Here is a 27,931-nt window from a genome sequence, read left to right as displayed (position 1 = left end):
TAACAGTAAAATACCCCCCCATTTCCCATTGGGTGCCAATAAGTGCACAGGACGTAAACATGATGTGACAGGGTGGAGAACTACAGAGCAAGGACACCTTTGCTAATTAAAAAAAAAAAAGAAAAAAAAAAATTATCTGGAGAAGCCAAAATTCAGTACCAGAAAGTAACCTCTATATCTCTGAAAAAAAAAAAAAAAAAAAAAAGTAGTAGTCACAAATATCCCCATGCCAGCCAGTCACAGAGAAGTGACCGAATCTCTGCCCAATGGACCCTGGCTACCAAACAAGAGGGAAAACATGAAAATGGACAAGTAACATGTGACGAAGGATCTGAAAAGGCAACACTGCTGGCGTCTCTCTCAGGACTTTGTTCTTCTTCTCCCTCCATCTGTGTGTGAGGGCTCTACGTTGTTGTTACCGGATAAGGCTCAGTCCATCATCATCATCATCATCATCACCACCCTGGAAAACGTTTTCTCCTCTCTGTTGCCCCACATCTAATTTCTCTCCGTCCCTCTCCTCCGCTGCTGCTTCTAGAATTCAGCAAACTCCTTTCCACATTTCTCTGAGAAAGAGACCCGGATTTCTTCTTCCTCGTAGTCGTCAAAGTTGCTGGTGTCACCGGGGCCTTTGCACTTAGGGATGAAGGGGGCTTCCACCTGCAGACACAGGTTATTACATTCTGATGAAATATTATGAAGACCATAACATGTACTGATGATGCGCTGTTTACAAATAGGCATGAGCTGAAGATTGGGGAAATGGTGAGAGCGTTATAAGAGCCCGGTGTGATTGAGGCACCTTCTTCTGGTAGATTGCGATCCAGTCGGTGGTTGCAAACCATTTGTGGCCCTTGATGTCGTTGACGCCGTTCTTGAGGTTTCCAAAGCGCTTCGTCAGATCTACCTGCAGCAGGTTCCTCAGCAGGTCCTTCAGGTCAGAGCTAAAATGTGAGGGGAAGCGAACCTGGAGAAAGATTAAGACACACGGTCAGTGTTTGGGCTTCAGAAGCACCTTTACAAATATATGACATGTTCCAATACACCAGAAAGTCTAATCATAGTTGACACATTGTTGTGACTTCAGTATTTAAATGTAACCAGTGAGAGCAGCAGCAGGAGACCGCAAGCTAAAACCTTTAGATGACTTACAGCTTAAATTTAAACTTTCATTTTTTTTTTTTTAACTCATATCGGTATTAAAAGATATATTCATGGCAATAAGTAAATAAATAAATAAATAAATAAATATGCAATTGGATTTCTTAATACACCACATTAACAACTTTATACTTTTTTTTTTATTTTTTTCAGTTTGATACTGGATGAAAATTGTGAATTTGTCCCCAATTTCTATGAGTTAAACGATTGCCTAGTAATATTAAAAGCAAAACAGCCTAATAAATTAAAATAATACAATGAAACAAAAATAAAAAGCCTCTGCTAAATTAATGCAAATGTAAAATATGCTTGGTTATCTAACACACAAACACACACAAAGAAAAAAAATTTAATTACAAGCCCATAGGTCTGACTCCAAGTCAGCCTTTTTAGTATTATTTATATACTTGCAGTTTTTATTAAAATTTTGGAATAACTTTTTTCAGTTTAATTTTTAGTAATTTTGTTATGCGCCTTTGTGATTTTCTTTGGTTTTGTTCTTTTTAAATATTACTTGGGTTTATTTTTTGGTTTTTGTCTTATTTACACATTTTATTTTACAAATATTAATGTTTTATTTGTTTATTTACAGTTAGTATTTTTAGTGCTTCAATGTACACATTTCATTTAGTTGTCACGGCAACATTTCTCATTTTTGTTTAAAGTTTTCATTATTTTATTTGTTTTAATAGTTTCAGTAAACTATAATAACCCTGCTCTGTTTTACCAAAACCACAAATAAAAACATTAAAAGACACAAGACGTGTTTCAGTATTGATTTAGTTTATTATTTTGTAGTATTAATATTTTGAATCAGCTTTCATATATATGTGCGTATGTGTTCATCTTAAATTTAAATATTACATCAGTTATTACGTTTTTTTTTTTTTTTTATATTCTTATTTAGCTTTATTTTTATTTTTATATTCTATTTTTATTAAGCAAGTTTTTCAATCTAATATTTACATTTTATTTCAGCTTTATTTCAAGCAATGAAACAACACCAGTTTAGATAATAACAGCACCACTGACTCCACTGCACTATATGACATCCAGCACCAAATAATGTGATAATCCCTCGCAGCGCTCACCTTCCCAGAAACAATCTTCTCGTAGATCTGGATGGGCTGGTCGGCAAAGAACGGAGGGTAACCGGCAGCCATTTCATAGATCAGCACCCCCAGAGCCCACCAGTCCACTGCTTTATTATAACCCTAAAAGACAGAGAGAGCGGGAGTTATGCTGAAATGGCTTAAACTGCAGTTAAAACAAGTAATGTAGCTTCGGTACTCACTTTACTGAGGATGATTTCTGGCGCCAGGTACTCGGGTGTGCCACACAGTGTCCAGGTCCTGCCCTTTACACGTTTAGCAAATCCAAAATCTGTTACCTGAGAGAACAGCAAGAATGAATATTGCATGTATTCGTTGTGAAAACCTGTGAATGAGCCTGTATGGCCTTAAAGAGACACTCAAACACAAGGCAGGTATACTCTCTGCAGTCATGTGACATCCTTGGAGCTGCTATCATTGCATTTCATGAAGTCATCTGGTTTTAATCCCTGTGTGTTTACCTGTATGTAGCCCTGCTGGTCTATGAGCAGGTTTTCAGGCTTCAGATCTCGGTAGATAAGATCAAGTGAGTGAAGGTATTCAAAGGTCAGAACTATCTGGGCGGCGTAGAATCGGGCGTGAGGCTCACTGCACCGGACAGAGACAGACAGACACAACATAAATGTACAGAGGTCACAGGACCTGCGTGCACAGTCATTACACAAGAATGAGACGATTGAATAGTTTTAGGCCTACAGCATGTCATGCATCAGGACACTGCTGCCACTGTTTGACCTCACGTCAGCTACCATAAAATAACATCATTAACTGAACTGAAAATAAACAATGTGCACTGCAATTCTCATGAATCTGCATTTTTTGTTTTTTTTGTTTTTTTAATTCTGAAAATCCTTTTATCAGTGGACTTGTGAAAATAAATATATTAAGACCCAATGACTCAAAAGAACCAATGACTGTTATGCTATGTTTTAGGTGATTATATAAATGATGATAATTTAAACAGGCCAGTTCAAATGGTAACTGAAATATCTGTAGCAAAAGTAGAAATAAATAATAACTTGTGAATCTGAATCAGGAAATTCAGCTTGATTTCCAGTCTGGTGTAATATCCAATATCACTTAATCAAAGCATCAGTCAGTGCTGCAGTCTCTGAGGAAGGTTGCACAGACAACAATAAATGTTTTGAATCTTGTAGAGTTGCTATAAAGTGCGTTCAAAAAGAAACTATGAATACATTTTACATGCTTGGCAAGTGACAATTTGACCTCTATGTTCCCCATCTAAATTTGACACTGCAGCTCAAGGAAGTTAGTCAATAGTTACGTAATATTTTTATTGCAAAAATGACTGAACTCATCAAGAACCCAGCGCTGGTCTAGATTTGACTAATAAGTCTCAAATCTGGTATTATTTTGAGTATGAGGTCGTTTCGAAATTGTGTGTCATCATACTGATGATGTGGCACAATTTGGAGTACGACACTAAAAATAGTAGAACACAACAATAAATAGCTATAAATGAAAATAAAGTCTAAGAGTGATTTCAGAAGAAAGTTCAAATCTTCTACATGTAAAAACAATAAAGAAACAAATTTCCACAAGTATAATAAGCCTGGTTGGAGAAAGCTCATGCAGCTAGTGCGATTAGGGATGCACGATAAATATCGGCACGATATTTAATGTGCATCTCGTCAGTAAAGCCGGTTCTGTAATATGCGGTAAATCTCTACACGTGCGTGCTTTCACGTGGAGCAGCATTTACTACACAGAGCCGTTGTTCACTGACAAGCTGTGCAAAACCACAATCAAACGAGATGCGCATTAAATATCGTGCTGATATTTATCGTTTATCCCTAAGTGCGATATGTATAAAGAAAAAAACAAAAAAACTCACCTAAACCGGCCGATTCTACGTAAGTGAGAGAACATCTCTCCTCCAGGAACATACTCCATTATCATATACAGGTTAGTATTATCCTAAGAACAGAACACAGAAAAGAAAAGAGCACAAAACCATTGAGATATTCATGAAGGCTTAATCACAAATTTAGTAAAACAGTAATATCGTGAAACATTATTATGAATAAAATAACTGTTTTCCATTTAAATATATTTTAAAATGTAATTTATTCCTGTGATGCAAAGCTGAATTTTCAGCATCATTACTCCAGTCTTTAGTGTCACATGATTCATCAGAAATCAGTCTAATATGATTATCTGCTGCTCAGGAAACCTTTATTATTATTATTATTATTATTATTATTATTATTATTATTATAAATGTTGAAAACAGCTTGATATTTTTGTGGAAACCTGATACATTTATTTTCAGGAATCTCTGATGAATGGAAAGTTCAATAAAATTGCATTGTCTTCATTGTCGCTTTTGATCAATTTAAAGTGTGCTTGCTGATTAAAAATATTAATATCTTTATATATAGATATATATTTTTCACTGTAACATCTATGTCCAAAACATGCAAGTATACACATACACACACAGAGCTGGTACCTTGAACGAGTGCTCCAATCGCACAAGGAACGGGAAGCTGACGGCCTGCAGGATGCGTTTCTCATTCAGCGTGTGTTCTATCTGTTTCAGTTTCACCACCTGAAAGACACGAGAAAATGAGCTCCAGCACACAGACACACAGCTTTCAGCGCTGATTCCTCTGAGAGTGGCTTACCTTCTGTTTGTCGAGGATCTTCATGGCAAAATGCTGGCCTGATTCTTTGTGCTTGACTAGCATGACTCGTCCAAATGAGCCAGTGCCTAGAGTCTTCAACCTCTCAAAATGGTCCAGAGATGCAGTATTCTGAGGAACAGAATAAAGTATAAAGAGGAACAGAAGATGAAAATTGTTGGTAAATACATGTTGGTTTTATTTTTTTTAAAATACAAATCTGACTGTTCCTGTATGAAAAAAAAAAAAAAAAAAAAATCACAGAGACTCCGGTGTTAAAGAGAAAAACAAACAGCAGGTCAGTTCACCTTGTGTCCAGAAGGGGGCGCAATGCAACTCGCATTAGCTCATTGGTTGACAGTGATTGTGTGAAGTGTAGAAAATGGGGTTAACTGACCTGTGCTGGGTTCTCCCATTTCTTTAGGAAATCTTCTTTGGCTTTAGCAAGAAACTCCTTAACTGAAAACAAAAAAGACAAAAAAATATTTTTTTAATTATGTGCACAACAGAACAACATTGCACTTAAGAGACATGCTAATGTGCTAAAAAAGAAAAAAAATCTGATGAGATATTGCTATTAGAATCTGTTAAAATGTCAACAAGTAGAACATGTAAACGTGGCTGTATGGGAGTCAATCTTTTACAGCTCCTACAGCACATCAAAGTCCAGAGTTGCTGGTCTACCCTTATTTATGACAGCAATTTACGACATTTCATCAGCTGTGTATGAGCAGCAGAAATGCCTGGGAAGACTGCTGAGAACTGCTACTTTTTCCACACGTCACACTGTATGTTCACAAAGTGAATCTCCTGAAAACATTTCACCCTGAAATAAAATTATTCTCATTCTCAGCTGTGCTATTTATTATACTGTATTGTAGTACATGAAAAATCTTACCACATTTTTACATTTTCAGCAATAGGCATTCCAGCAATTTTATTTTTTAAATTGTTGATTAAAGTATAAGTCAGTGGAATTCTACAGAGAGACACTGTGTGAGCATATATACACGTCATTTAACGGAACAGTTCACCCAAAAATGGCAATTCAGTCAATTACTCACTCCTTGAAACCTGCATGAGTTTCTTTCTTATGTTGAGCACAAAAGATGATATTTTATAGAATACTGGCATCCAAACAGTAGCCATTGATTTCCACAGTATATATGCTTTGTCATGAAATTCCAAATGGTGCAGGCATACGGGTCGTTAACGCAAACTGATGATATTCACAGACTAAAACTAACAAGCACAATGATTACACATTTCACATACAAAAAAAAAGATCCCCCCTCTATACACAAAAATCTCTTTATAACACACAACAAAACAATTTTCAAAACCCCTTCATTTCATCTGAAATCCTCCACCCTCCCCAGCTCCACCTTTCTAAATCTGCTGAGGGTTATTATAAACGCCACTTGTGCAGCAGCAGTATGTCTTAAATACCTACAGTAACGTATCAACGTATGTACTGGCAGTAGCTAGCCCTAGTTCCTGTACTTGCTTTGCAGCAACAGAAACAATCAACAGCAATGCAGCAGTATTCCCATACTATGGAAATTGATGGCTATGTTCAACTGTTCAATTACTGTTCAACATTTTTCAAAATATCTTCTTTAATGCTCAACAGAAAAAAGAAACTCAGAGGTTTGGAACAACTTAAATAAATGACTGCGTAAATGAGTAAATGACTGAATTGCCATTTTTGGGCAAACTATCCCTTTAACTTCCAAAGCATTTACATTTTATATTGACTTTGCCAACAGATAATAACCTCCCTATTAAATCCCTCTCTATATAATCCTGTCAAATTCAGGCATTAACTGTTTATATATACACTTTCAGCATTGGTTATGTTGGGAATAAATAGGGTGTTTTCTTGAAGAGACATGCTGTAAGGTTTTGTCCAGATTGGTTTAAATTCCAGGGCAAAGCTAAATTAGCATATATAAATGCAAGTTCCCTACCACAAAACAACACAAACAAGCTGTGGTCCCCACAGTTTTGGCCACTTCCGTTTTTCATCATGTTTGTTGTGTGTTCAGAGCCTGTGGCAATCACTCTCATTGGCTGTTTGAGGTAAGGCCTGTTTCTAATTTCCACTGCTGTTAAAACCTCATCGACTTAGCTCATGTTATATAATACTTCCTGAACCCACCATGACAGAACAAGAGCTCAGACCCAAATCAATATCCACTGACTCTCTCTCACTTCATATTTCTCTCGCTCTGTGTGTGTGTGTGTGTGTGTGTGTGTGCGCGTGCGTGCGTGCATGCGTATGTAAATTATGTGAGAAAAGTCACAGCATCATAATTTTTCTGCTTCAGAAAAAGTGAGAAAAAAATCAAGCCAGAAATCAGGCGAGCACACCAATGAAGTACTTCTTTTCCCCCTATTTTCTTTATTGTGTGGGAACGTTCAGTTTACAGACTCTTCCTCATTCCACACTACCAGCGCTCCCTCTGGGGAAATGCAAGCTGTCACAGCAGCTGAGAAGATCCAACTGTTGCAACTGCTGCGCCCAGAGGAGACATACAAAGAAACGCAGTGCGATTGCTGCCATTAAAGATTCTACTGCAGGACACACCCACATGAAGCATTTTCAAAGTGCAATGCTTTTAAATCCAAAGTAGGGGCATTAAACGATCGCTTTCCATGGTGAAAGAAGCAAAGGCTGTAGAGCGAGGTTAGTCACGCTCAAATCTACTACCATTATCTCCAATCCACAGGCTCCGGGCAGAGCCAGAGAGAGAGCAAAAGCTTCACCCCACAACTTCCCGTCAATTCCCCTGCCTTATTATCTCTGAGAGAGATTCAGGAGTGTCTCTCTCACAAACGCAGCGGTTGATGGGACTGCACACACTCCAGGGTCATATTTCTACTTTGTTTAGATAATCTGTAGAGGAACTACAGTAGAAGATAGGGGCAGGGGAGAGGACAGTGTCCAAAGTTCATCTAAACTTGATGCTGATCCAATGGCTCTATAAAACCATGCAACAAAAGGTGCTCGAAACAGATTCAAAACAAAGAAAAGGCTACGCTGTGCAAACAACCCGAAAGAAAAATCAAAGAATTGCAACAGCCATACGTTAAAAAAAAAAAAAAAAAAAAAAAAAAAAAAGGCTCAGGATATGATTGATCCTTGCCTTTGTCCAATTTGATCCTTTGACCAATTCCCACACAAACTTAGCCGTGCCCTTACCGTCCACTAGGAGCGTGGGACCCTCCACTCCTCCACCACCACCACCACTACTACCTCCCCCTCCTCCTCCCTCCACCGATCCTCCTGAAGAACGAGACTCTCCTGAAGAACGAGATTCCCGCTTCCCACCATGCCTCCTGGAGCTTTTTCTGTCACACATGGGCCCTGCAGAGACTGTTCCTCCTTTCTCCTCTTCCTCACAGCATCAGGCTCATAGCCCTACACCTCTTCCTAAGAGGTCCTTGCACGCTTGACCCTCACATCCACTTTAGCTAAGAGCTACAGGTATGCTTCCAACACTGCTTTTGTCTCCAAGTGTGGCCAATGATTCAGTCCGCTGTTCCTGCTCTTCCTTGAGTGCCGAATGCTGAACTAAAGCCCTTGTTTTCTGCGGTTCCACTGTGCGGACATCACCCTGGTAAATCAATTCCCCTCATGCTCCGTTTGTATCAATATTTATTCTGTACACAGTGCCATTCAACTCACCCTCAAGTGAAACACACACACCTAAAACACAAGCACATACACAAACATGCGCACTACATTGATCCAAATAGGGACCTGGTCGCTTAGATGGTCACATCTAATGAGAAACGTGGACAATAAACAGATAGTGTAGCAACATAAAAGCAGCAAAGGAATGGTAAATAGTTATTAAAAGTGGAGAAATTAGGGTCAAAAAGATTCAAGTGCCTGGAAAAATTAAGTGGGAATAAAGGGTACTGCATAAAGTGTGCCCCGTTGGTCCCTCAAACCCTGGCAATGTCCTCCAGTGGACAGAGTCCACAATTGATTAGTCAGATCAATCAGCGTGGCCCTCGGCTGCTGTTGCTCACTATGACGCACACCAAAGGGGGTCGGATAGTGGGGTATTGACAGCAAAAGCCCCGCTGGTTCACAAAAACACACACACATATCTGAAGAGCAGCACCCATTTGCAGACAGTGCAGCCCCAGGCCTGGCATTTCAGCCTCTTTCAGGGAATAAATGCAGTGGCAGAGCGAGAGTAAGGCAGAGACACAGGAAAAATCAGAGACAGATGGATTTAAAGACTGAGCCAGATCCAGCCATCCAGGCCAGGTGGAGACTCAAGGGACAGTGACACCTTTGGGTAAGTCTCTCCATCCTCCATGACCTCATTTCTCAAGACTATAGGTGCTGCTCTAGTCTAGGTATAATCTCTTTCAGCTCTCATATACTTGGCACGCTTTCATGGGCTGACTTAATGGATTCAGACTTGATAAAGGTAGGGTATTTTAAGCAAATGTCCATGAGCTCTGGTGGGAACTTTAAAGATTTTACAAGCACAGAACAGTTGACCAAAGAAAATGCAAGAGAGTTGACAAAAAAGGACTGATTTAACAGATGCCATAAAGACACCGCCTGTAAAACACGTCATATTGCAAATCAAATGCTTGTAGAGCAATCAGCAAATTTTCAAAGAGTCTGAAGTCTGACCCTACAGTCATCTAAAAGAGTGGATAAGCGTTGCATGAACGGGTAATGCCATTAGCATTAGTTCATAATTCAGACTGGCAGGAACAGCAGAACACTGGGACCCCAAAAAAGTGGGACACACTGACAGGTTTCCCAGGAGACAGACAGCCAGCTTCCCTGGAACTCCTGTATGACGCAGCCAACACCAGGCAACAGCACAAACATTAAAAAATGAATAAAAAGGGCTTTGTACCCAGGATCTGTTTCTCGGCAGTCCCACATCAATCCACGAAGCACAACGAGAGGTGCTAATCTAAACTAGATCTCCATATCACCCATGACTTATATTTACAACAGTTTCTGTTAAACTCAAATCTTTTTTGATCCCATTATGAAAAACATCTATAAATTGTGGTCCGCCAATATGACTAATATTAACATTCAGAAAGCCAGATAATCAAAACAATGACATTTAATGGAAATGAAAGCAGATTTCTTAAACATTTACTTGACTAGACTGACTAGACTATCTAGCCTGGTGGATATATTATCCATAATCAAAGGTGAAGTATTCAAAAGGATAATTGGTTGATCTCACACACACATTTTGGAGTCAGGCCAGCACTTCCCTATATATCAGATGGGGAGGTAAAACCTTTAGACATGCAGGTTTCTCCACCCCCTTTGCAAAGCTCTGCCTACAACAGTTATGTCCAAACACTCACTGTGCCAGCAGCCTTAAACCACATAATGCCTCAGGTCAGTCACTCACTCACTCCAGCAAGAGGCCTCCGACACATCCTGGGACTGGTAGTGGCCGCCCTCCCCACCGCTAGAGTCTCCGAGACAGGGACCAGCCCGCTGAAACAGCCTTTCTGCCAATCTTTGCAGCGCTGACATGCTAGACAGCCGTGAAAATAAGCGTAGCGTAGAGGCATCCAACTTTGTACGGCTGCGTTTCCAAACTCTTTTTAAAAAACAGGAGTTAAGGTCACTTCTTGCACGAAACACTTCTATTTTGACCTCTCTGAGGATTCGGAACTCAAGGCAGGCAGGGCTGAACCTTTTCTGTTTCCTTGCCTTCCTGTGCCGGGCTCACACACCCCGTTTCCTCCCGTGGACTTCCTTGAACAGTCAGGGACTTCTGTTTCCACCACAGCCCACCTTGAGGTCAACCCTTACTGTTGCAGTATCTGATCCACAGCATTGTCTGCCATGTCGTCCTCTCTTGTCTGTGCACACAATAAAATATGGCCCTCCCCAGCCCCTAGCCCCGGATGCCATCCAGCACCTGTCTCTGGGGATCAGGGCGGTCCACCGGCGATGGAGCAGATATGGATGTGAAGCATGGCATGAATAAAGCCCCCCATTCCGACCAGGGGAGGATGCGCTAAAACCCACCGCGAAAAAAAAGGACTCAATTTTTGCAACTGAATGTATCAAGCATATTCAAATGACATGCAGTCACATGCAAATAGAAATCCACTCTTCACACATAGATTCTAGCAGCAGCATGCCACTGAGATCCATTTCACACATATCTGTTTCACCGACACCAACTACGCCTTATGCATGCTGGGCTTCGAAAGGGGCCTTGAAAGGTTTTTAAACTTTGGAACAAACTATGCATCAAATATATGGCAGAGAACCTGTATACTTGGGTAGATAACAAATAACACGTATTTGAACTTCATTTAGGTTTAAATTGTGTAAGAATACGAATAGTTGGAGATAAAGACAACAACAACAACAAAATTCATTTTTAAACCAGTTAGCTTTTTCCCCCATTATAGTTTTTCATCATGATTTTTCGCCATGTTGAATCACCTTTTAGCTTTTTTGCAGCCCATTAAAATATGCATGACAAATAAGGGCTGTGACAGTATGGAATTTTTTCTTACCGGGGTGAATAGGGGTATGCCGGTACTAGTATCGGTACCAAACGGTTCCCGGGCAAATTCCAAATGTAAGGGATCATCCTTATCCCCTTGGAGTGGGGACTTTGGAGTGAGCAGGACACGTGCGTGCCATTATGTAGTCGTTAGGAATGCACTTGGCAAAAGAAGTGACATAATTTCCTCATTATCTTCAGCTGGGATGAACCCGTGACAATGCAGCACGTGTCCGTCAGCATATAAAATATGCTGACGGACATACAAATATAAAATGTATGTTAATTTGCAACAGTTAATAAAAAGACATTTATGACAGTAAAACAGCTACATCTCCCGACGGACAAGTGCTGTACTGATTACCGAACTGTTCGGTACCGATACTAGTACCGGCACACCCCTAGCATTGAAGCAGCAACAAATCATGCGGGCCCCTCAATACATAATTATATTAACATTATTAACATAAAAATAATATTATTTTCTATAACTTTGTTGTTTTCTCGATATCTTTTGAGTTTAATAGGAATTATGGAACAGTCTTTGCCATTGTTTGTAACCCATATTTTGTACAATAAATTAAAGAATAACAACCTGAGAAAGCTGCAGAAAGAACAAGCCGAGCTCAACATACCCCAACATTGCTTAGTTCCTGCAATAGGAAAAAGTGTCGCAGAGAGAGAAAAAAAAAAATTGTAGGTTGCATAAAAATTGTAACCTATTTGTTATTTTTATTCATCTTGTCGCTGCACACATAGACCCCTCAAATAAAATAAATGACGCAGAAAGCACTGGTCCATGTGTGCAGCGTCCATAACAGTCCTGAGTGCAGAACTGTACTGGTGCAGCTCGATAAGAGTGAGTAAATCACAGATTTGCTGTTCTGAAAGGACGTCGGGAATGGGATATTGTTAGCCTGCCCGTCATTCCCATTCAAATTACACCAGAGTTACCAACCGCTACCGTTTTTATTCGGGAATTTAATCCCGCGTCACAAGAAATCTGGTCATGCCCCACAGGAGAGAATGTAGACCTCTAGCTTCCTCCTGCAAGTACCTTGCAAAAACAGTGCGGTGATGACCTCAACACCACGGTCGGCATCTCATTACCGTGGTAATGCGGTTATTGTCACAGCACTATAATCAATTCATTTTTAAAAGTAGTCACTCAATTTATATGATTTCATAAAAATAAACTGTTGTTTTAAAGTTTCCAATTAAGTATATAATATCCCACTAAAAGACACTACCCCAATTAAGCTCCTTCAATAATATTCTTATTCATATAGTTTCACATTTTGCTATGCACTAACACTTTCTAATACTTCAGTCTGATTTGGGGGGGGGGGTCTTATGAAAGTTTTTAATAGATTCTTTTATCCAGATTTTTATTAAATGGTTGGGGGGATGGGGGTTCTATGATAAATTGCCATGTCATAATTTTATAGGGATGAGACTATAAATCGATTCATGGATTGATTCTGCGACTTTCTGAATGCATCGCGATTCTTTCTGGTATCAATTCTGAGCCTAGTTTTTAAGTAATACTTCAGATTTATTGTCCCATCCCTATAATTTTAATATGAATATTATTGGATAATCCAGTAGGGGTTGTTGCCATACACCCATCCTCTGTTTCGGGAAAAGATTCAAAGCTTTGAGCGTCTTGAATACAACGCCATCTAGTGGTTCATAAAAAATAAACCAACCAAAAGCCTGTGAAAGACGTTCTGTAGAATGATGGTGCGTTCACACCAGACACGAATGAATGAGTGATTTACATGTTAAGTCAATGCAAAGATGCGAATAGACATCCGGCAGCGCGAATGACGTGGCGCGAATTGAGCGTTTTGACGCGTGTAATGCATGATTTGCGTGAAACGCACGAAAATTCACGCCGCGTTAACCAATCAGGAGCTTGTTCCAGTAGTGACATGATTATGACGTAGCAAGCAGGCAGAAATCCGAAACAACAATGGAGGACAAAATCATTGTCGCTGTATGTGGATACCCGGAGCTGTACGATACATCTTCGTACTTTTATAGAAACAGTGGCTCCATTTATCATTTGAAAACTATAACAATCTAAACTTGAAAAAAAAAACACCACTGTCTCCTTTAGTTTTCATTTAAACATATTAAATTCCCTGTAGTTGTGCCTAATGTGTAGGCATATAGCCTGCATTACAATGAAACGAAATATTATATCAAACAGTATTTTATTTTATTTTCATTTTAACATATTAATAGATTAATTGAATAAAGACCAAAGATTACCTGTTAGATTTACCCAAAACAAATTATATTTTATGTTTAACCACTGAGACATCAGAGCCAGCGCTCTCGTCGGTACTGAGACCTGAGCTCCCGCTGATCATCTCCGAAATCGACGAAACACATTTTTAAATAGGCGCTGTCTTTATAAATAAACTGCATATTTGAGTTTAAAACAACTACATTCTTGCCTGAAATACTTTTAAAACTACATTTCATGACACGATAACAGTAATATTTTGAAAATTATCCGAATAAATGGTGGTTTAAACGTCTGTTTTGAAGCGAATTTCACGTGCGAATGAAGCGAAAAAACTCAAAATGTTCAAGCGTCCAACTACGCGCAAATAGCGTTATTTATTCGCACAAGTCACGTCTGGTGTGAACGCACAGTGAGGCATCTACCACATATTCCACAGATCTATTCAAGTTACGTACACAAATAAAAGCCTAACAGTGTGTGTGTTTGTTGAATTTCCGTCTCTGATAAAATAATTTACCCATTAAACTGTGCAATTTAATTTAAAATATAGATTTTTTCTGAAATCATTTGTATTCTTCATATATCTGACTGCTTGTATTTCTTGACAAAATTGCATAAATGAAGTAAAACTGAAAATTGAACCGTATCAATGACATGATAACCGAAACCGAACCAAACCGTGAGACCAGTGTTCACACCCCTATAATCCAGTAAATTCAATCAAATGAGCTTCATCTTATTTACTTCTTTTCTCTTTTCAGTAGGAACTTGTTGGATACACATCAATAGATGATTATTCATAAAGAATTACATTGGACATAACAACAAACAGAGGCAAACTAGTATCATAAAACAGAAAATTCTGAATAAATTCTGACTGAACGAATCACATTTGATGCCAATACCTATAACATCAGATGAATTTTACATTGAGGCAGCAAAACAACTGAACTCTGTTATGTCTAACAAACACCCCTTAGTAAGTTCTACCTTACTTAACACGCTGTATTTTCTATTTACTTAATGCTACCCAATCGTCCTCACATGAGGTAATAAGGTAAAGCAGACTTACTGCTTGCTATGTTGTCAGTACTGTGGTAAACGGCATTATAACAAAGTCACTACCAGGTGAAACGTTTCTACTGTCGCACTTTGTATAAATTAAAAAAAAAAAAAAAAAACGCCACCCATCCCTTGCAGGCAAATAGCGCTTATAAAATGAAGGACTGTCCTAGAGACATCTCATGCTGTGATTCAAAACTCACAAGAAAGCAGAAGCAAAGCAAACTTTTGCAACAGGAAAAGAGAGAAATCAAAGAGATTACATCGCCTGAAGATGCAGACAGAAGGCCACACACAAAGTGGTCTTGTTCATAACAGTGGTCATCACATGATGTTCAAGAGACTGTTCAGCGTCAACACTCCAGGCTGGCTGGATCACACAGGCTGCATCATATGACCACGCCTCCATGACTTTACCAGCCCGCACCTCCTCCTCCTCTTGCTTGCATCGGTTCCCAAGTGCTCTCTGAAGACTCATGGCAGGCCTGTGTTTATGTTTCGGGTCCTCTTCACTCACATCCCCCTCATAAATACAGTTATTGCTGGTTTGACCTTTGGGGTCAGAGATTCCTTTCTCATGAAACACACTGTGGCTGCTGAATTAGGGCTCCTTTTCTCAGCTGTTCCTGGAACATGCTTCCATTAATGATGATATGTAATCGCTACCATATGAAGTTCAAATGGGCGAGGACATCAGGTAATTTAGCTTAGAGATAAATTCGATTTATTGAGGGACAGAATAAACTGATATCTAAGAAGAGAATTGCACCTATGAAGACTGCCTGTGACTTTATTAGTTTAATGGCAGTTCATTGTTTCAACTGCCAAATTAGCAAACACTTAGTTTGAGAGCTATAGTCCTAAATCTTACAGTTATTGTTCTCTAATAATAATAGTAATAGGTAGGGCTGCACGATAATGGTTAAACTGATAATCACGGTTATTTTGATTAAAATTATAATCACGATTATTAATAACGATTATTCTATCCTGCTGAAAAAAACTGGTTTTAGCTAGTTATTCCAGCTGGTCTCCCAGCCTGACCAGCTAAGGAATTGGTCAAAACCCCTCTAAAACCAGCCTTCTGACCAGCTTTGACCAGCAAAGAACAGGCTGGATGACCAACTAAAATCAGTCAACCAGCTTAGGTGGGTTTTAGGGTTTTTTTTTTTTTGTTTTTTTTTTTTTTATTCAGCAGGGAAATGCAATAACATTTCATGTGTCCTTTAACCAACCTCCACTGACTATACACTGACTTCATATAACCAACTATGATAATACAAAACTCATGGTTTTGGTTAGTGTTCTGTCATCTGTATTCACATTACATTTTCTAAGTGACAATTTGTTCGCAAATGGGAAAAAGCCACTCAGATCGCACAGTAAATTTGCCCAAAGATCGTTAATACACACTGAAAACTAACATTGTCATGCCATTTTCAACACGAAAACTGGTAAAAACTTTAGAAACTCTTAATATAAATTACAAACAATTCCAATTTATGTACATTTTTCCCCACTGTATTGTCACAGGTAGGAAAAGCGCATTTATTCCTCAAACAAAATAGATCCATTATTGAAACTCAGTGAAAGTTTGATCATGGCTCATTTGGTAACACAAACAGTACAAATGGCTTGTGAAAAAACACACATTGTCTATATGACACTTTCATGCAAGCAGAATATCGCTGTGGAGAGACCGCTAAACTCGTAAGTTTTCATATCATCATCAGCGCTTGTTCCGCCATCAGTGAGCGCGCACAGGGTTGCCAGATTGCACAAATTAAATAAAACACCGGGCAGAAAGTGTATCCAGGAGAAAAGCTCTGTTTTGGGACTTAAAGCTCTTCACATCTGGCAACCACAAGCATAAATGCTAGTGAAGACTTGTTAGCAATGCAAGATAATGCAAATGCCAAATTAAAAACTCGTTTCAGGATAAATAACGAGCCAGCCAATATCGTGACGATTATTTTTCATTAATCGAGAAAGGTGGATATCGTTATCGAGATTAAAATACGATTAATAGTGCAGCCCTAGTAATAGGACATGGCTAGAAGGGCTGGGCAGTATATCGAGTTTGCACGATATATCAATATTATCTTTATAAGCGATTCGATATGAGGCAATACTGTTTATATCGGCATACAGTAGTTTGATACGGGCACATCTGAAAATATAGCGGAGGACACAGACTGAGCTGCTGCGGAGAAAGTGCATAATTCAGTTTGTTCTAAACATGTGACAAGCTTCATAATAAGGCTTTTAAAAACTGATAAGACAGTTTATAGTTTTGTTTTGCAAATTAGTTTAAGCGGCTCGGCCTGTCAGATGCTCTGACAGAAAGGCTGCATGTGACGCTGGGAGAGATGCTAGGCTACTCGCGCTGTTTAATGTGTTTGAGATGTGCTGTCACCCTGAATGCATAGCTTACGTTTCACTGGTATATTCTCCATCTGTAAATGTTAGAAAGCCATGGAAATATTTTGCATGAGCCTTCTGCTTTGGGATTCTCCGCTAAACTTCACAGACTTTAGTGAACGAGCGCCGCCGGACGAATGCGCGCCATACATACAGAGCTCAATTAAATAGGAGCGCAATAATTCTGACTAAAATATACATTTCGCTGAAATATTTGTAGTTGGACAATAAATGTGAAGTAGAATTTTAAACCTACAAGTAAAGGCCAATTTATACTTCTGCGTCGGGTGCGCGTAGTAGGTACGGCGTAGCATACGCATTGACGTGTACCATACGTCGTACCCTTCGCCGTACCCTGACGCGCACCTCCTCAAAAATGTAACTACGCGTCGCGACGACGCGGACTGCAAGATCTGTGATTGGTCGGCTTGGTAGTATCACGTTTCCTCCTACGCATTTCCGGAATGATCTTCCGCACTCTGGACCGCCCGCAATTTTTAAATTCCGAAATTCAGTGAAGAGCCAACATGGAAATGGACCAAGTGACCGAGCGATTAATTGAAGAAGTGAGGAAATACAGCCATCTGTATGACTCCTCTTCGGGAGATTACAAAGACTGCCAGACGTCAGCGAATTCATGGACTATAAACACAGTGAAACCCGCTCGCGTCAACTAGCGTTTCGGCGGTGTAACTGCAGAGCAAAACAGACATACGCAGAAGTATAAATGCTCACGACGGCGTCGCCTACGGGCGTAGCCTACGACGTACACTACGGCGTACACTCGACGCAGAAGTATAAATTGGCCTTAAGTCTATTTTTATGATAGCACTGACTGTAAAGTGACTGTAATGTGGTAATCAAAATAAACTAACACAACTCTGTGCTTTTGTTCTCATTTATTTTCCTTTTTAGTTTAGTGAATTTAACTTTCGCTTTAAAAGCCTTATTTTTGTTTTTAGATTGCAATGTTATAATGTTAGAATAAAATGTAATTTTAACCCTTTTTTGCACACAGTATAAAGGCTTACATGGTTACACTGACTTTATTTGTTTTCATAGCCTTATGTATTGTTTTGTTGGACAACAATGGGCGGTAAGTGAAATATATATATAAAATAGAGATTTTTTTAAATACAAATACAAAAATGAAAATACTGAGATATATCGGCCAAAAAATACAGGGATATGAATTTTTGCCCATATCGCCCAGCCGTAATGGCAAGCATGCTATTCACAGGTAAACAACAAGCAAAATCTTTAGAGTACATTTTTCTGGCATTGCTTTCCTGCAAAAGCTTTACATTCATGATACTTTTCCAAAGAATAGCATGTGGACTTGTAAAGACCAAGGGATACAGTCTTAAAATTAAAAGTTTTTTGATGGCATCTATGGCTTCATGAAGAATGTTCCATTGGTTCCATGGAAGCTTTACACTTTGTGGAAGTGGAAAAAGATTCTAAGGTGTTCTTTACACTGAGAAAAAAAGAAGTTATTTTAAGAACTGCTGACTGAACCACCAAAACCAAAGGCAGTTAGCATAACTGATTTTAAACCTAGCAATGTGTCTTCATGTGGCATACTTGAATATAGTCCCCTGTGCAACAACAAATGAGATCTGAGATCTGCGACAGAGCCGAAGATTATCAGTAAATAAAGAATCCTTCAAGACTTATGGACTAGATCCATGGTGCTTTCTGACAACTGTGGAGATTAACAGCCCTAGGTGTCCATTCTCTGTATGGAGCAGCTTTGACATACTTCAAAGTGTCCTGCTTTAACATAGACATATAATGAATGCATCTGGCAAGCAACACAACCAACAAATGTATCCTAAAAGGTTCATGGCCTGTGCAACATTATTGCAAGAGGCTGGAGAGATTCACCAAAACTTCCTGACAATCTCGTGTTTACACAAAAGAATCCTTGAAAATGTTTCCCTAGATTCACTCACAAGCCATTCCTCTTGCAGAAAACACAAACCCATTTTCATATTTTTGATATACCGTTGTATCAAGCATGCTTAACTGAGTGACGTTTTAGAGCAGCTATAATATCCGCTAAATCTAGAAGGTATTGATGTTTGTCAAGAGGTTGTTAAACAGTTAATACTAGAAGTCTAAAATCTGAATGCAAAAAACAGATGTGTGACCCTGGACCACAAACCCAGTCATAAGTAGCATAGTTATATTTATAGCAATAGCCAACAATACATTGTATGGGTCAAAATTAAAAAAAAATTCTTTTATGCCAAAAATAATTAGGCTATTAAGTAAAGACCATGTTTCATGAAGATATGGATTAAATTTGCTGCTCTAAATATACCAAAACATAATTTCTGATCAGTAATATCCATTGCCAAGAACTTCATTTGGAAATCTTTAAAGGCCATTTTCTCAATATTTAGATTTTTTTTTTTTTTTGCAATTCAGATGATGTATAAATATATCCATAAAAAAAAAAGAAAAAAAAATGGTTTTGTGGTCCAGGGTCACATATTGTTTTGTGATTTGTTTTATTTTCCAGACTCACTCTCAGTGTCACAATCAAGGACACCCCGGGTCTGACAATCAAATTCAACTAACATCTCATAGCAGTCAGTGAAAGTGATTTAACAAGGCAGGCCTTTATTAGAAGATCATATTGGATCCATTGATAGATCCTTAAAGGAAAATTATATTTATATATAATTTCATATCACATTACTACCAACATCTTATGACTTTTCTTCAGTGGAGCACATAAAGAGAGGTTATGAACAGACAGCCTCCTCAAAATATTTTGAAAGTTAATGTGACACTGTCATCTTCATTTGAGCTCCACAGAAGAAAGTCAGACAGGTTTTTAAGGAAGTAAAAAGCGGTTTTTCAATTTTGAGGTGAACTATACCTTTAACTGTGATGTCAGACCATGTTAGTCATTCATCAATGGAAATGAATGGCCAAGATCAGTTGATCAGGCGGTGCACTATACTTTAGTATACAGCCTGAGTGTGACTAATAATTCAAGTAAACACACAAGCACTTACCGCTCTCCATCTCATTGCCCTTGTTCTTGGCGGTGGGCGCGTTGCCCATGATTGCAGGCCAGGTATAACAGATCTAAATCGACTTTTCTTGACGCCAACTGTCTTCAGTCTCCGTCCCCTTACTGCTCATACGATTTCTGCGTCCGTTGCACTAGCTATGTCTGATCATAACTCGATGGATCACAGTACGCTGTCAGATCAAATAGGTCTGGAGGTGGATAGTGGTTGGTTGGTTGGTTAGCTAGCTAGCGAGCGCGCGCTAGCTAGCTAACAGTAGTTGTCTGCTTGCAGAGCTTCGGTTTTGGTAACGTCTCTCAACTCTCCTGGGTCGGGTCCGGTCCGCTGAAATAGCACTAAGAGCCCGTCTTCTTCTTCTCCTTCTCTCGCTCCTCTTCCTCGCTCAGCTAACCCTTGGCGAGGCCCTCGACTTTCCTCTTGAGCGCCACGAGCCCTTGTTTTCACCGTCCTCGCGCGATTCCGGTCGCAACCCGCCGACTTCGCCGCACCTTGTCGGTAGCGTGACCGTTTGCGTGTTTACGTTGATAAACCAATTCGGTCGTGTGCACTATGTAGCTCGCATAATTCGACAGTCAGACCCCTTCCATTAATCCTCAATCCACAGTCAGCTACAGGGAACTCCTGCTACAGCGAGACCTACGCGACGTCCATTGGCCGTTACGCTTGTGACGCGTTAGCAGAGCGCGCAGCTGATTGGACAAGAGCTCAGCAATCCAACGCAGGGAGAGCGATGATTGGCCAAACGCTATCAGTCTGCAGGATTTTATCCCACCCCCGCAAACTGACAAATAACGTCATCTATTTTCATTTCATTAACACAGGTTTCTCTGTTCGCGTTGCGTCTTTGTGAGCGGGCGCGGTGTTTTGCTTTCTCAATACAGAATCGGTTTCATTCATAATCCTTTGATGATCCTCCGCGGTGTGTTTGTTAGCGAAATGGCCGCGCGAACCCCTCCCGCTGGACTAATCCGTGATAGGCTGCGTGACGTCAAGACGTTCTATTTTTAGAAAGTTGGTCAGAATTTGAAAACGCGAGCACCCTACGTATATGGAATATTAAAATGAGGTCTGTCTTCTGCAAAACAACCACGCTGAGGTCATATACGCAGGTATATGCATTGCTTTTCGGCAACTAATGCGCTTGCTCGGGTGCAACGAACGGATTTGTCGTGCAGGACAGAAAAAGAGCCCTAACCAACGCAGCTTTGTGATGCACATGTATGAGCAGGGTGCATGCTTTATTGTGCATAGCAACCGCATATGCATTAATGAACATAAAGAGGAGCAAAACCCACAACGTGACACTGATGCTAATAAAACACCGATTTAAAAAAACAAAAACAAGACGCTACTGAGGTCTGGTCACAGATCCTGCAATAGTCCACGTTGCCAAGCAACAACAAGCAAGCTGCTTGTGTCACTCCAAACATGGTGAACTCCTGCATAATGCAACACAGCAGCTTTTTTATGAATGAAAAGGCTGCACAGCTGCATCCACTCTGTGCACAAGGCAAATCAAAGTAAAACAACTTCAATGACCGTAATCACATAAAAAAACATTTATTTCATTGAGAACTGGCATACAAAAAAGACAGATATATATACACACAATATAATACAGTCCCACCTACAAAAATATTGTCCGCTGCAACCTTTTACTCAAGTTTTTCTGATGGCGTATGTTAAATGAATAATGCATTTGACATCTTATCTGCTGAGCTGATTTTCCATCCCCTTTCGGTTTGAGAAAGGGTCGGTTTTGGATCAAAAGGTTGATGGCATTAGATGCAGCACATCCTAATTCCCAAATCATGTCTTAGATTCATGACTCACCAGCTCTCCATTCATGTTTCGAACTGAAAAGCAAACATGTTTATTGCATACCGGAGGATTTGCCATATTCTGCACACCACTGATTTGTTTCGAATAGGTGTGACGACTGTAAGAAAATAAGATTCATTTTTATTTCTGATGTGTTTGAATTATCCCGCCTCTCCTCCACAGTGTCCAGATTGACCTGAGCTCACGGATGAGCCTTGAGATGTGAGGATTATTCACAGGAGCCTGCGTCACTACAAACAGTCCATGGAGTTGTCTGGCACCAGGCCGAGTGGAGGTGCTTTTCCCGGAGTGCAGGATGGGGGCAGCATGGCGTTGGGGGCAGGGTCCACGTTCTCTGAATCCTCCATTTTCTCAGCACATCCCTCCCAGTTGATGTGAAATCTGGTTACACGTGGGTTGGAAGCCAGAATGTTCCTCTGGAGCTGAAAGCAAGCAGATAAAAGGGGCTTTGAATACACACTCTAATATTACGGGGATGCAAATTGAAAAAAGTGACAATAATACAACACACACTAGGGAAAAGTTGTAAAACAGATTTTCAAAATGTTTATTTACAATCAGTTTTAGCATGTTGTCTCAGGTCACATTCACACTTTTGTTTTCATGGAATCCATTCAATGTTTATGAAAGCTGCCACAGAATAACAAAAATAAAGGTAACTGCAACATTTTATCTGACGTTTTGCATACGATTCTGAGATAAGTCAGGAATGTGAGATATACACTTACGATTGCAATACAAAAGTTAGAATTTTGGGATAAAAAGTCACAATTACCTTTTTAATTTATTTTAAAATTTTATTCTGTGGCAGAAACAAGCTTCTATAAATGCAACTATAAAAATAATAAAACAAATGTATAAATAATAATTGTTATTATTCTTTTATTTTATTACATTTCATAAATTAAACCAATAAAGAATAAGTTACGGTAACCCTCGTAATAGTCCACACCTTTTTTGCACCATTTTTATTAGAATTGCTACTAAGGAGTGATATTATGCACTACTCAAATGAACTACAGTTGTATTTTTGACACGTTTTATTCATATAAAACTGAAGAGACCTCTTAATAAAACTATTAAAGCCCAATAAAATGGTTTTACAAGTACAGTGTTCGTTCTTGTATTGCCGCACACCATATGAAACAGCAAGTTGGGGCCAGATATATTGAAGAACTCATATGTTTTTAAAATAACCAATGGCCTTTAGTTTACATGGCAGCCATTTATATTCTACTTGATATTGATAGTCCAAAACAGGTGTTATTAAAGTCAACAGTATTTTCTTCCCAATCATAACATATCCAAGCTAAATAGCTTATTGAGTGAGTGACTGGTTGCTGGAGAAAAGGGTTTGAAACATGTCTGGCCATTAGACAACCTTACACTAATGTTTTTGATTAAAGATTAAAGTGTTGTGATTGGCACATGAATAAAAAAAAAACAAGGACGTTCATGGATAAATCATTTACCATAAATACTGCAAGATTCCATTACATTAACAAATTTTGTTTATTTGTTTATTCAATTTATTCTAAATTGTATTTTTGGACAACAACTTATAGTGAAATTGTGAGCGAAAATTAGATGGTTTTTTTTGGTTTCATTTTTGTTATGTATATCTCCTATAGCTAGAACACAGATGGATGAAAAGCTGCAAAACTCTAGAGTGTAAGAAGCATGGTGACATACCTGTCCATAGTCAGGTTTGAGGGGCGGATTCTCACGAAGCTCAGTGTCTGTGTACTCATTGTTAACATAATAGCCAATGCGTATGAACTCCTGTCCTCTGTATGTGCATGTGATCAGAACAACAGTGACACCCACAGCATCACTCTCAGGTATTAGGGCGGGGTTTGGAGCATCTGCCTGTTGCATGAAAGACAAAAATGCCATAACAGAAAGTAATGAGGGAAAGAAAAGTATTACTTAGAATACATGCATGACTCTAACTGGGTCTAACTGCAGGATAAGTGCAATAATTGGCTTTCTGTGTGTACATTTAATATAGAACATATAAACCACACTCACAGTTTCAAATGCACAACACACAAAAAAAGATGTTTACTCATGTTCTGCTAGCTAAATCTACTTTTGTGTCGCATAGAAGAAAATTATGCAGGTTCACATGAATGAGTTAATTTACAATTTTGAGTGAACTACCTCTTTAATTTTGGTCTTTTTATTATATTTTACTAAGAGTTCTGAATCCTGAAAATTTACAGGTGTGGTTGTCACTCCCATAAATAACTGAAATGTGTGAATGCAGCCGTATGAATAACTCAAATACAGGACTGACAACTTTGCTCTGCTGCTGTGACAACATGTAATCTTTATAAATAATCTCAATTATATTTGTGGTGAGATTGTGGCTATAAAAGTACTAATGAAATGCAAAAAAAAGTTTCATTAAAGGGGTCATATGACGTTGCTAAAAAGAACATTATTTAGTGTATTTGGTGTAATGAAATGTGTTTATGCGATTTAAGGTTAAAAAACACATTATTTTCCATATACTGTACATTATTGTTTCTCCTCTATGCCCCGCCTTCTGAAACGCAGCGTTTTTAAAGCTCATCGTTCTGAAAAATGAGGTGTGCTCTGATTTCCCAGCTAACCAGTGTGTTGTGATTGGCTGAATACCTCAAGCGTGAGACAGAAATGTTACGCCCCTTAACATACAGTGATGTGACATACGGCACATGGAGACAAAACTAATAAAACCCATTATAAACGAGCCATTTGTTGTATCCAGTGGGGACATAATTACTGGTTATAATGATTTATAATTTCTTTTCATTGCGTATCGTGCTGCGTAAACATAAAACCATGTTGTGATCGGAGAAACGACAAACAACAAGCACTACTCTACACTGCTCAAAAAAAAAAAAACCGCCAAAAAAAAAAAAAAAAAAAAAAAAAAAAAAAAAAAAAAAAAAATCAATGAGAGAGAAACTCTGCTTTGGGTTTGAGACACTAGTCTTTGCAACTTTAGGGATCTTATCTATGCACAAACAGCTTGTAACACTCCAAAGAGAAAGGAAAACTTGAAATTGCATCATATGGCCGCCTTAAGCAGATGCAACACTTTGAAAATAGCTCATTTATACCTTATGTGTGTTATTTACAAAGTAGAATTTTACTAGAATATATTTCAATCATAATGAACGTGGATTGGCGCAGCTTGTCAGTTAACAACGGCTCTGTGTAGTAACAGCTGCTCTGTGTAAAATTACGCACCTGATGGAAATAATGCTGATTAGAGAACAGGCTTTACTGACGAGATGCGCATTAATTATCGGCCGATATTTATCGTGCACCCATAGTTTTTACTGTTGATAATGATAATGTGTGTTCTGATCTCACCTGAAACACAAACATATGTCGGCCTGCAGGAACTGGACCAACCAGGACAGAGTCAAGAGTCTGATCATGCTCTTCACTTTCTGCTGAGCCCACGTAAATAATCTTCCATTCAAGATCTATAACAGAGAAAACAATTACATGTTTATGCAAAAGATCAGATTGTCCTGCATAATGTGTAATTACAACAATTTTCCCTTTAACTATTCAGAAAAAAAAAAAAAAAAAAAAAAAAAAAAAAACAAAAACAAATCAGATAAAAAAAAAAAAAAAAAACAAAAAACTATAACATACACTACTGGCCAAAAGTTTTGAATAATTATAATATTTTTAATGTTTTTGAAATAAGATTTTTTTATTAATGTTGAAAACAGTTTTTTTGCAGCATAATTCATTTGTGGAAAACAAAATACACTACCATTCACAAGGTTGGGTTAAGTCCAGTTTTAAAGAAAAATAAATAAAAACAAAGAAATGTATACTTTTATTCAGCAAGGACACATTAAATTAAATTGAATATAACTGATATTTATTATTTTAAAGAAATTGTGTAAAAATATACTGGTTTCCCAAAATATATATTAAGCAGCAAACCTGTTTTCAACACAATAATGTTACAATAAAAATAAATGTTTCTTGAGCAGCAAATCACCATAAATATATATAAAATATAAGAATGATTTCTGAAGGAGCATGTGACACTGAAGACTGGAGTAATGATGCTGAAAATTCAGCTTTGATCACTGGAATACATTAAAATTGAAAAAATATTCAAATAGAAAACACTCATTTTAATAATATTTTACAATATTACTGAAACACTTATTTTAATAATATTTTACAATATGGCAGTAGTTTTTTACTGTATTTTTAAATTATCAAATAAAAATGCATCCTTGGTTGCATGACTTGGCAGTAGGTGTATCATTTTACAGAAATGGAATTAAAAGTGCATTAGTACTGGGGTCACACAGGTAAGAGATAAGAGAGACACCAAAAATGTGCAGTGTTAAGGGGTTCTCAGGGACCAGGATTGGAAGATAAGAGAGACACCAAAAATGTGCAGTGTTAAGGGGTTCTCAGGGACCAGGATTGGAAACCACTGAATTAGAGTAATGCATTTACTAATTTTTGACCCTGGAGCACAAAACCAGTCATAAGTAGCACGAGCATATTTGTAGCAATAGCCAACAATACATTGTATGGGTCAAAATTATTATTATTATTTTTATGCCAAAAATCATTATGCTATGAAGTAAAGATCATATTTTGTAAATTTCCTACTGTAAATATATAAAAACTTGATATTTTTGATTAGTAATATGCATTGCTAAGGACTTTATTTCTTTATTTTTAAAACTTTAACGGTGATTTTCTCAATATTTTTTTTTTTTTGCACCCTCAGATTCCAGATTTTCAAATAGTTGTATCTCAGCCAAATACCGTCATATCATTACAAACCATACATCAATAGAAAGCTTATTTATTCAACTCAGATTATGTAGAAATCTGAGTAAAAAAAAAAAAAGGGACCCTTATCACTGGTTTTGTAGTCAAGGGTCACATTTGAGAGATTTTAATAAATAATCAATGTATTATTGCAATTAATTATTAGAATTTTTATTTTTCTTAGAAACACACACAACAATAGAAAACGACAAAATGTTGATGAAGAGGGACGATTGGCTTGGTTTTAACTGAGAAGCACAAAGGCTCGGTCACAGCTCAGCTTCCTCGCACGCTGCAATCACCCGCCATTCTGACGTCATCAGGAGGCGTCAGCGCGTTAGCTAGCAAGCTAACGAATAAGGAGAAAATACACCAAGCCTAAATTAGACGTTAATACTCACCCTCGGGAAGATCCTCCATGCACTCAAACGTTACTTCGAATTGAAAAGGGTTTCCAAACGGACTCGGGTTGTCCAGGACGGCTACATTTAGCACTTGCACTTTTGCCATAGCTCTAACGTTACTGTAGTAACAAGGAAATTGACACAATTTACCCCCAAAACAATGTAAGACCGATAAACCGAGAACACCTTCAAATAACGTTACTCAACAGACGTTTCAAGTAAAACTCTTAGAAGCTCTGGATTCACTTCTTAGCTTGCGAGTTAGATTACACTGTTAAAGCAGGAGAATAGAGAAGTCTAGGTTGTCTCTCCTCCCAAATTAAAAGGAAAAAGAATTCAAAATATGACCTAAAGTAACGTATAGACGTAAAACAAATATTATTTCACGAAACCCGTAACTTAAGCTGACAGACAATGCGAGCAGCGTTGTCTCCCGCCAGAGCTTTCAGACAGCTCCAGTACGCGTCACGGAAAGCGGATTGGTTCGTGCGCTGATTGGTCAGTAGACCTAAGGTTCCGGATTCTGCGGACGCTGATTGGACGACAGTGACAGCTGTTAAATGGACGAGCCTGATTGGCTGCATCATCTTTCCAAGCCAAAGTTTAGTTCAGCGGTCGATTGTGTAGTACTTTAT

At 38.5% G+C, this 27,931-nt stretch overlaps 2 protein-coding genes and 1 long non-coding RNA gene across 4 annotated transcripts; 1 reads left to right on the top strand and 2 right to left on the bottom strand.

The window, feature by feature from the left end:
• Positions 1–26: 26 nt before the first annotated feature.
• Positions 27–21,140, bottom strand: LOC109052191 (cAMP-dependent protein kinase catalytic subunit alpha). 2 transcript variants are annotated; one of them, XM_042719816.1, is made up of 10 exons: positions 20,221–21,140; positions 5,316–5,377; positions 4,922–5,050; positions 4,747–4,845; positions 4,129–4,211; positions 2,735–2,861; positions 2,456–2,551; positions 2,253–2,375; positions 803–967; positions 27–660 (listed from the first exon to the last, which is right to left on the bottom strand). In XM_042719816.1, exons 1-10 carry the CDS (start codon positions 20,267–20,269, stop codon positions 535–537), a joined length of 1,059 nt encoding a protein of 352 aa, XP_042575750.1. In that variant the 5' UTR covers positions 20,270–21,140; the 3' UTR covers positions 27–534. The 2 variants fall into 2 exon arrangements, with proteins under 2 accessions (XP_042575750.1, XP_042575749.1); XM_042719815.1 differs by lacking the exon at positions 20,221–21,140 and adding an exon at positions 8,124–8,588.
• LOC122136496 lies at positions 8,876–23,189 on the top strand. The gene is made up of 2 exons (XR_006154175.1): positions 8,876–9,234; positions 22,243–23,189. It is a non-coding gene; the product is annotated as an uncharacterized LOC122136496 (long non-coding RNA).
• On the bottom strand, positions 21,774–27,751 carry LOC109052199 (histone chaperone asf1b-A). The gene is made up of 4 exons (XM_019069662.2): positions 27,294–27,751; positions 25,447–25,562; positions 23,773–23,949; positions 21,774–22,502 (listed from the first exon to the last, which is right to left on the bottom strand). The coding sequence occupies exons 1-4, from the start codon at positions 27,400–27,402 to the stop codon at positions 22,311–22,313; spliced, it is 594 nt and encodes a 197-aa protein (XP_018925207.1). The 5' UTR covers positions 27,403–27,751; the 3' UTR covers positions 21,774–22,310.
• Positions 27,752–27,931: the final 180 nt, after the last annotated feature.

The sequence above is a fragment of the Cyprinus carpio genome, chromosome B3 (genome assembly GCF_018340385.1).
Source record: "Cyprinus carpio isolate SPL01 chromosome B3, ASM1834038v1, whole genome shotgun sequence".
NCBI classification, from domain to species: domain Eukaryota; kingdom Metazoa; phylum Chordata; class Actinopteri; order Cypriniformes; family Cyprinidae; genus Cyprinus; species Cyprinus carpio.
This window is presented reverse-complemented; position numbering and strand designations above follow the sequence as displayed.

Bases quoted from the DNA above. Each gene is read 5' to 3' on its own strand.
- LOC109052191 (XM_042719815.1), bottom strand. From the start codon at position 8,283: ATGTGTGACAGAAAAAGCTCCAGGAGGCATGGTGGGAAGCGGGAATCT. The intron at 5,051-5,315 runs GTCAGTTAACCC...TCTGTTCCTCAG, and splicing joins AATGGGAGAACCCAGCACAG to AATACTGCATCTCTGGACCA. The intron at 2,862-4,128 runs GTGAGTTTTTTT...TGTCCGGTGCAG, and splicing joins CGTAGAATCGGCCGGTTTAG to TGAGCCTCACGCCCGATTCT.
- LOC109052199 (XM_019069662.2), bottom strand. From the start codon at position 27,402: ATGGCAAAAGTGCAAGTGCTAAATGTAGCCGTCCTGGACAACCCGAGT. The intron at 23,950-25,446 runs GTGAGATCAGAA...TTCATGCAACAG, and splicing joins GACATATGTTTGTGTTTCAG to GCAGATGCTCCAAACCCCGC. The intron at 22,503-23,772 runs GTATGTCACCAT...GCTTGCTTTCAG, and splicing joins TCAAACCTGACTATGGACAG to CTCCAGAGGAACATTCTGGC.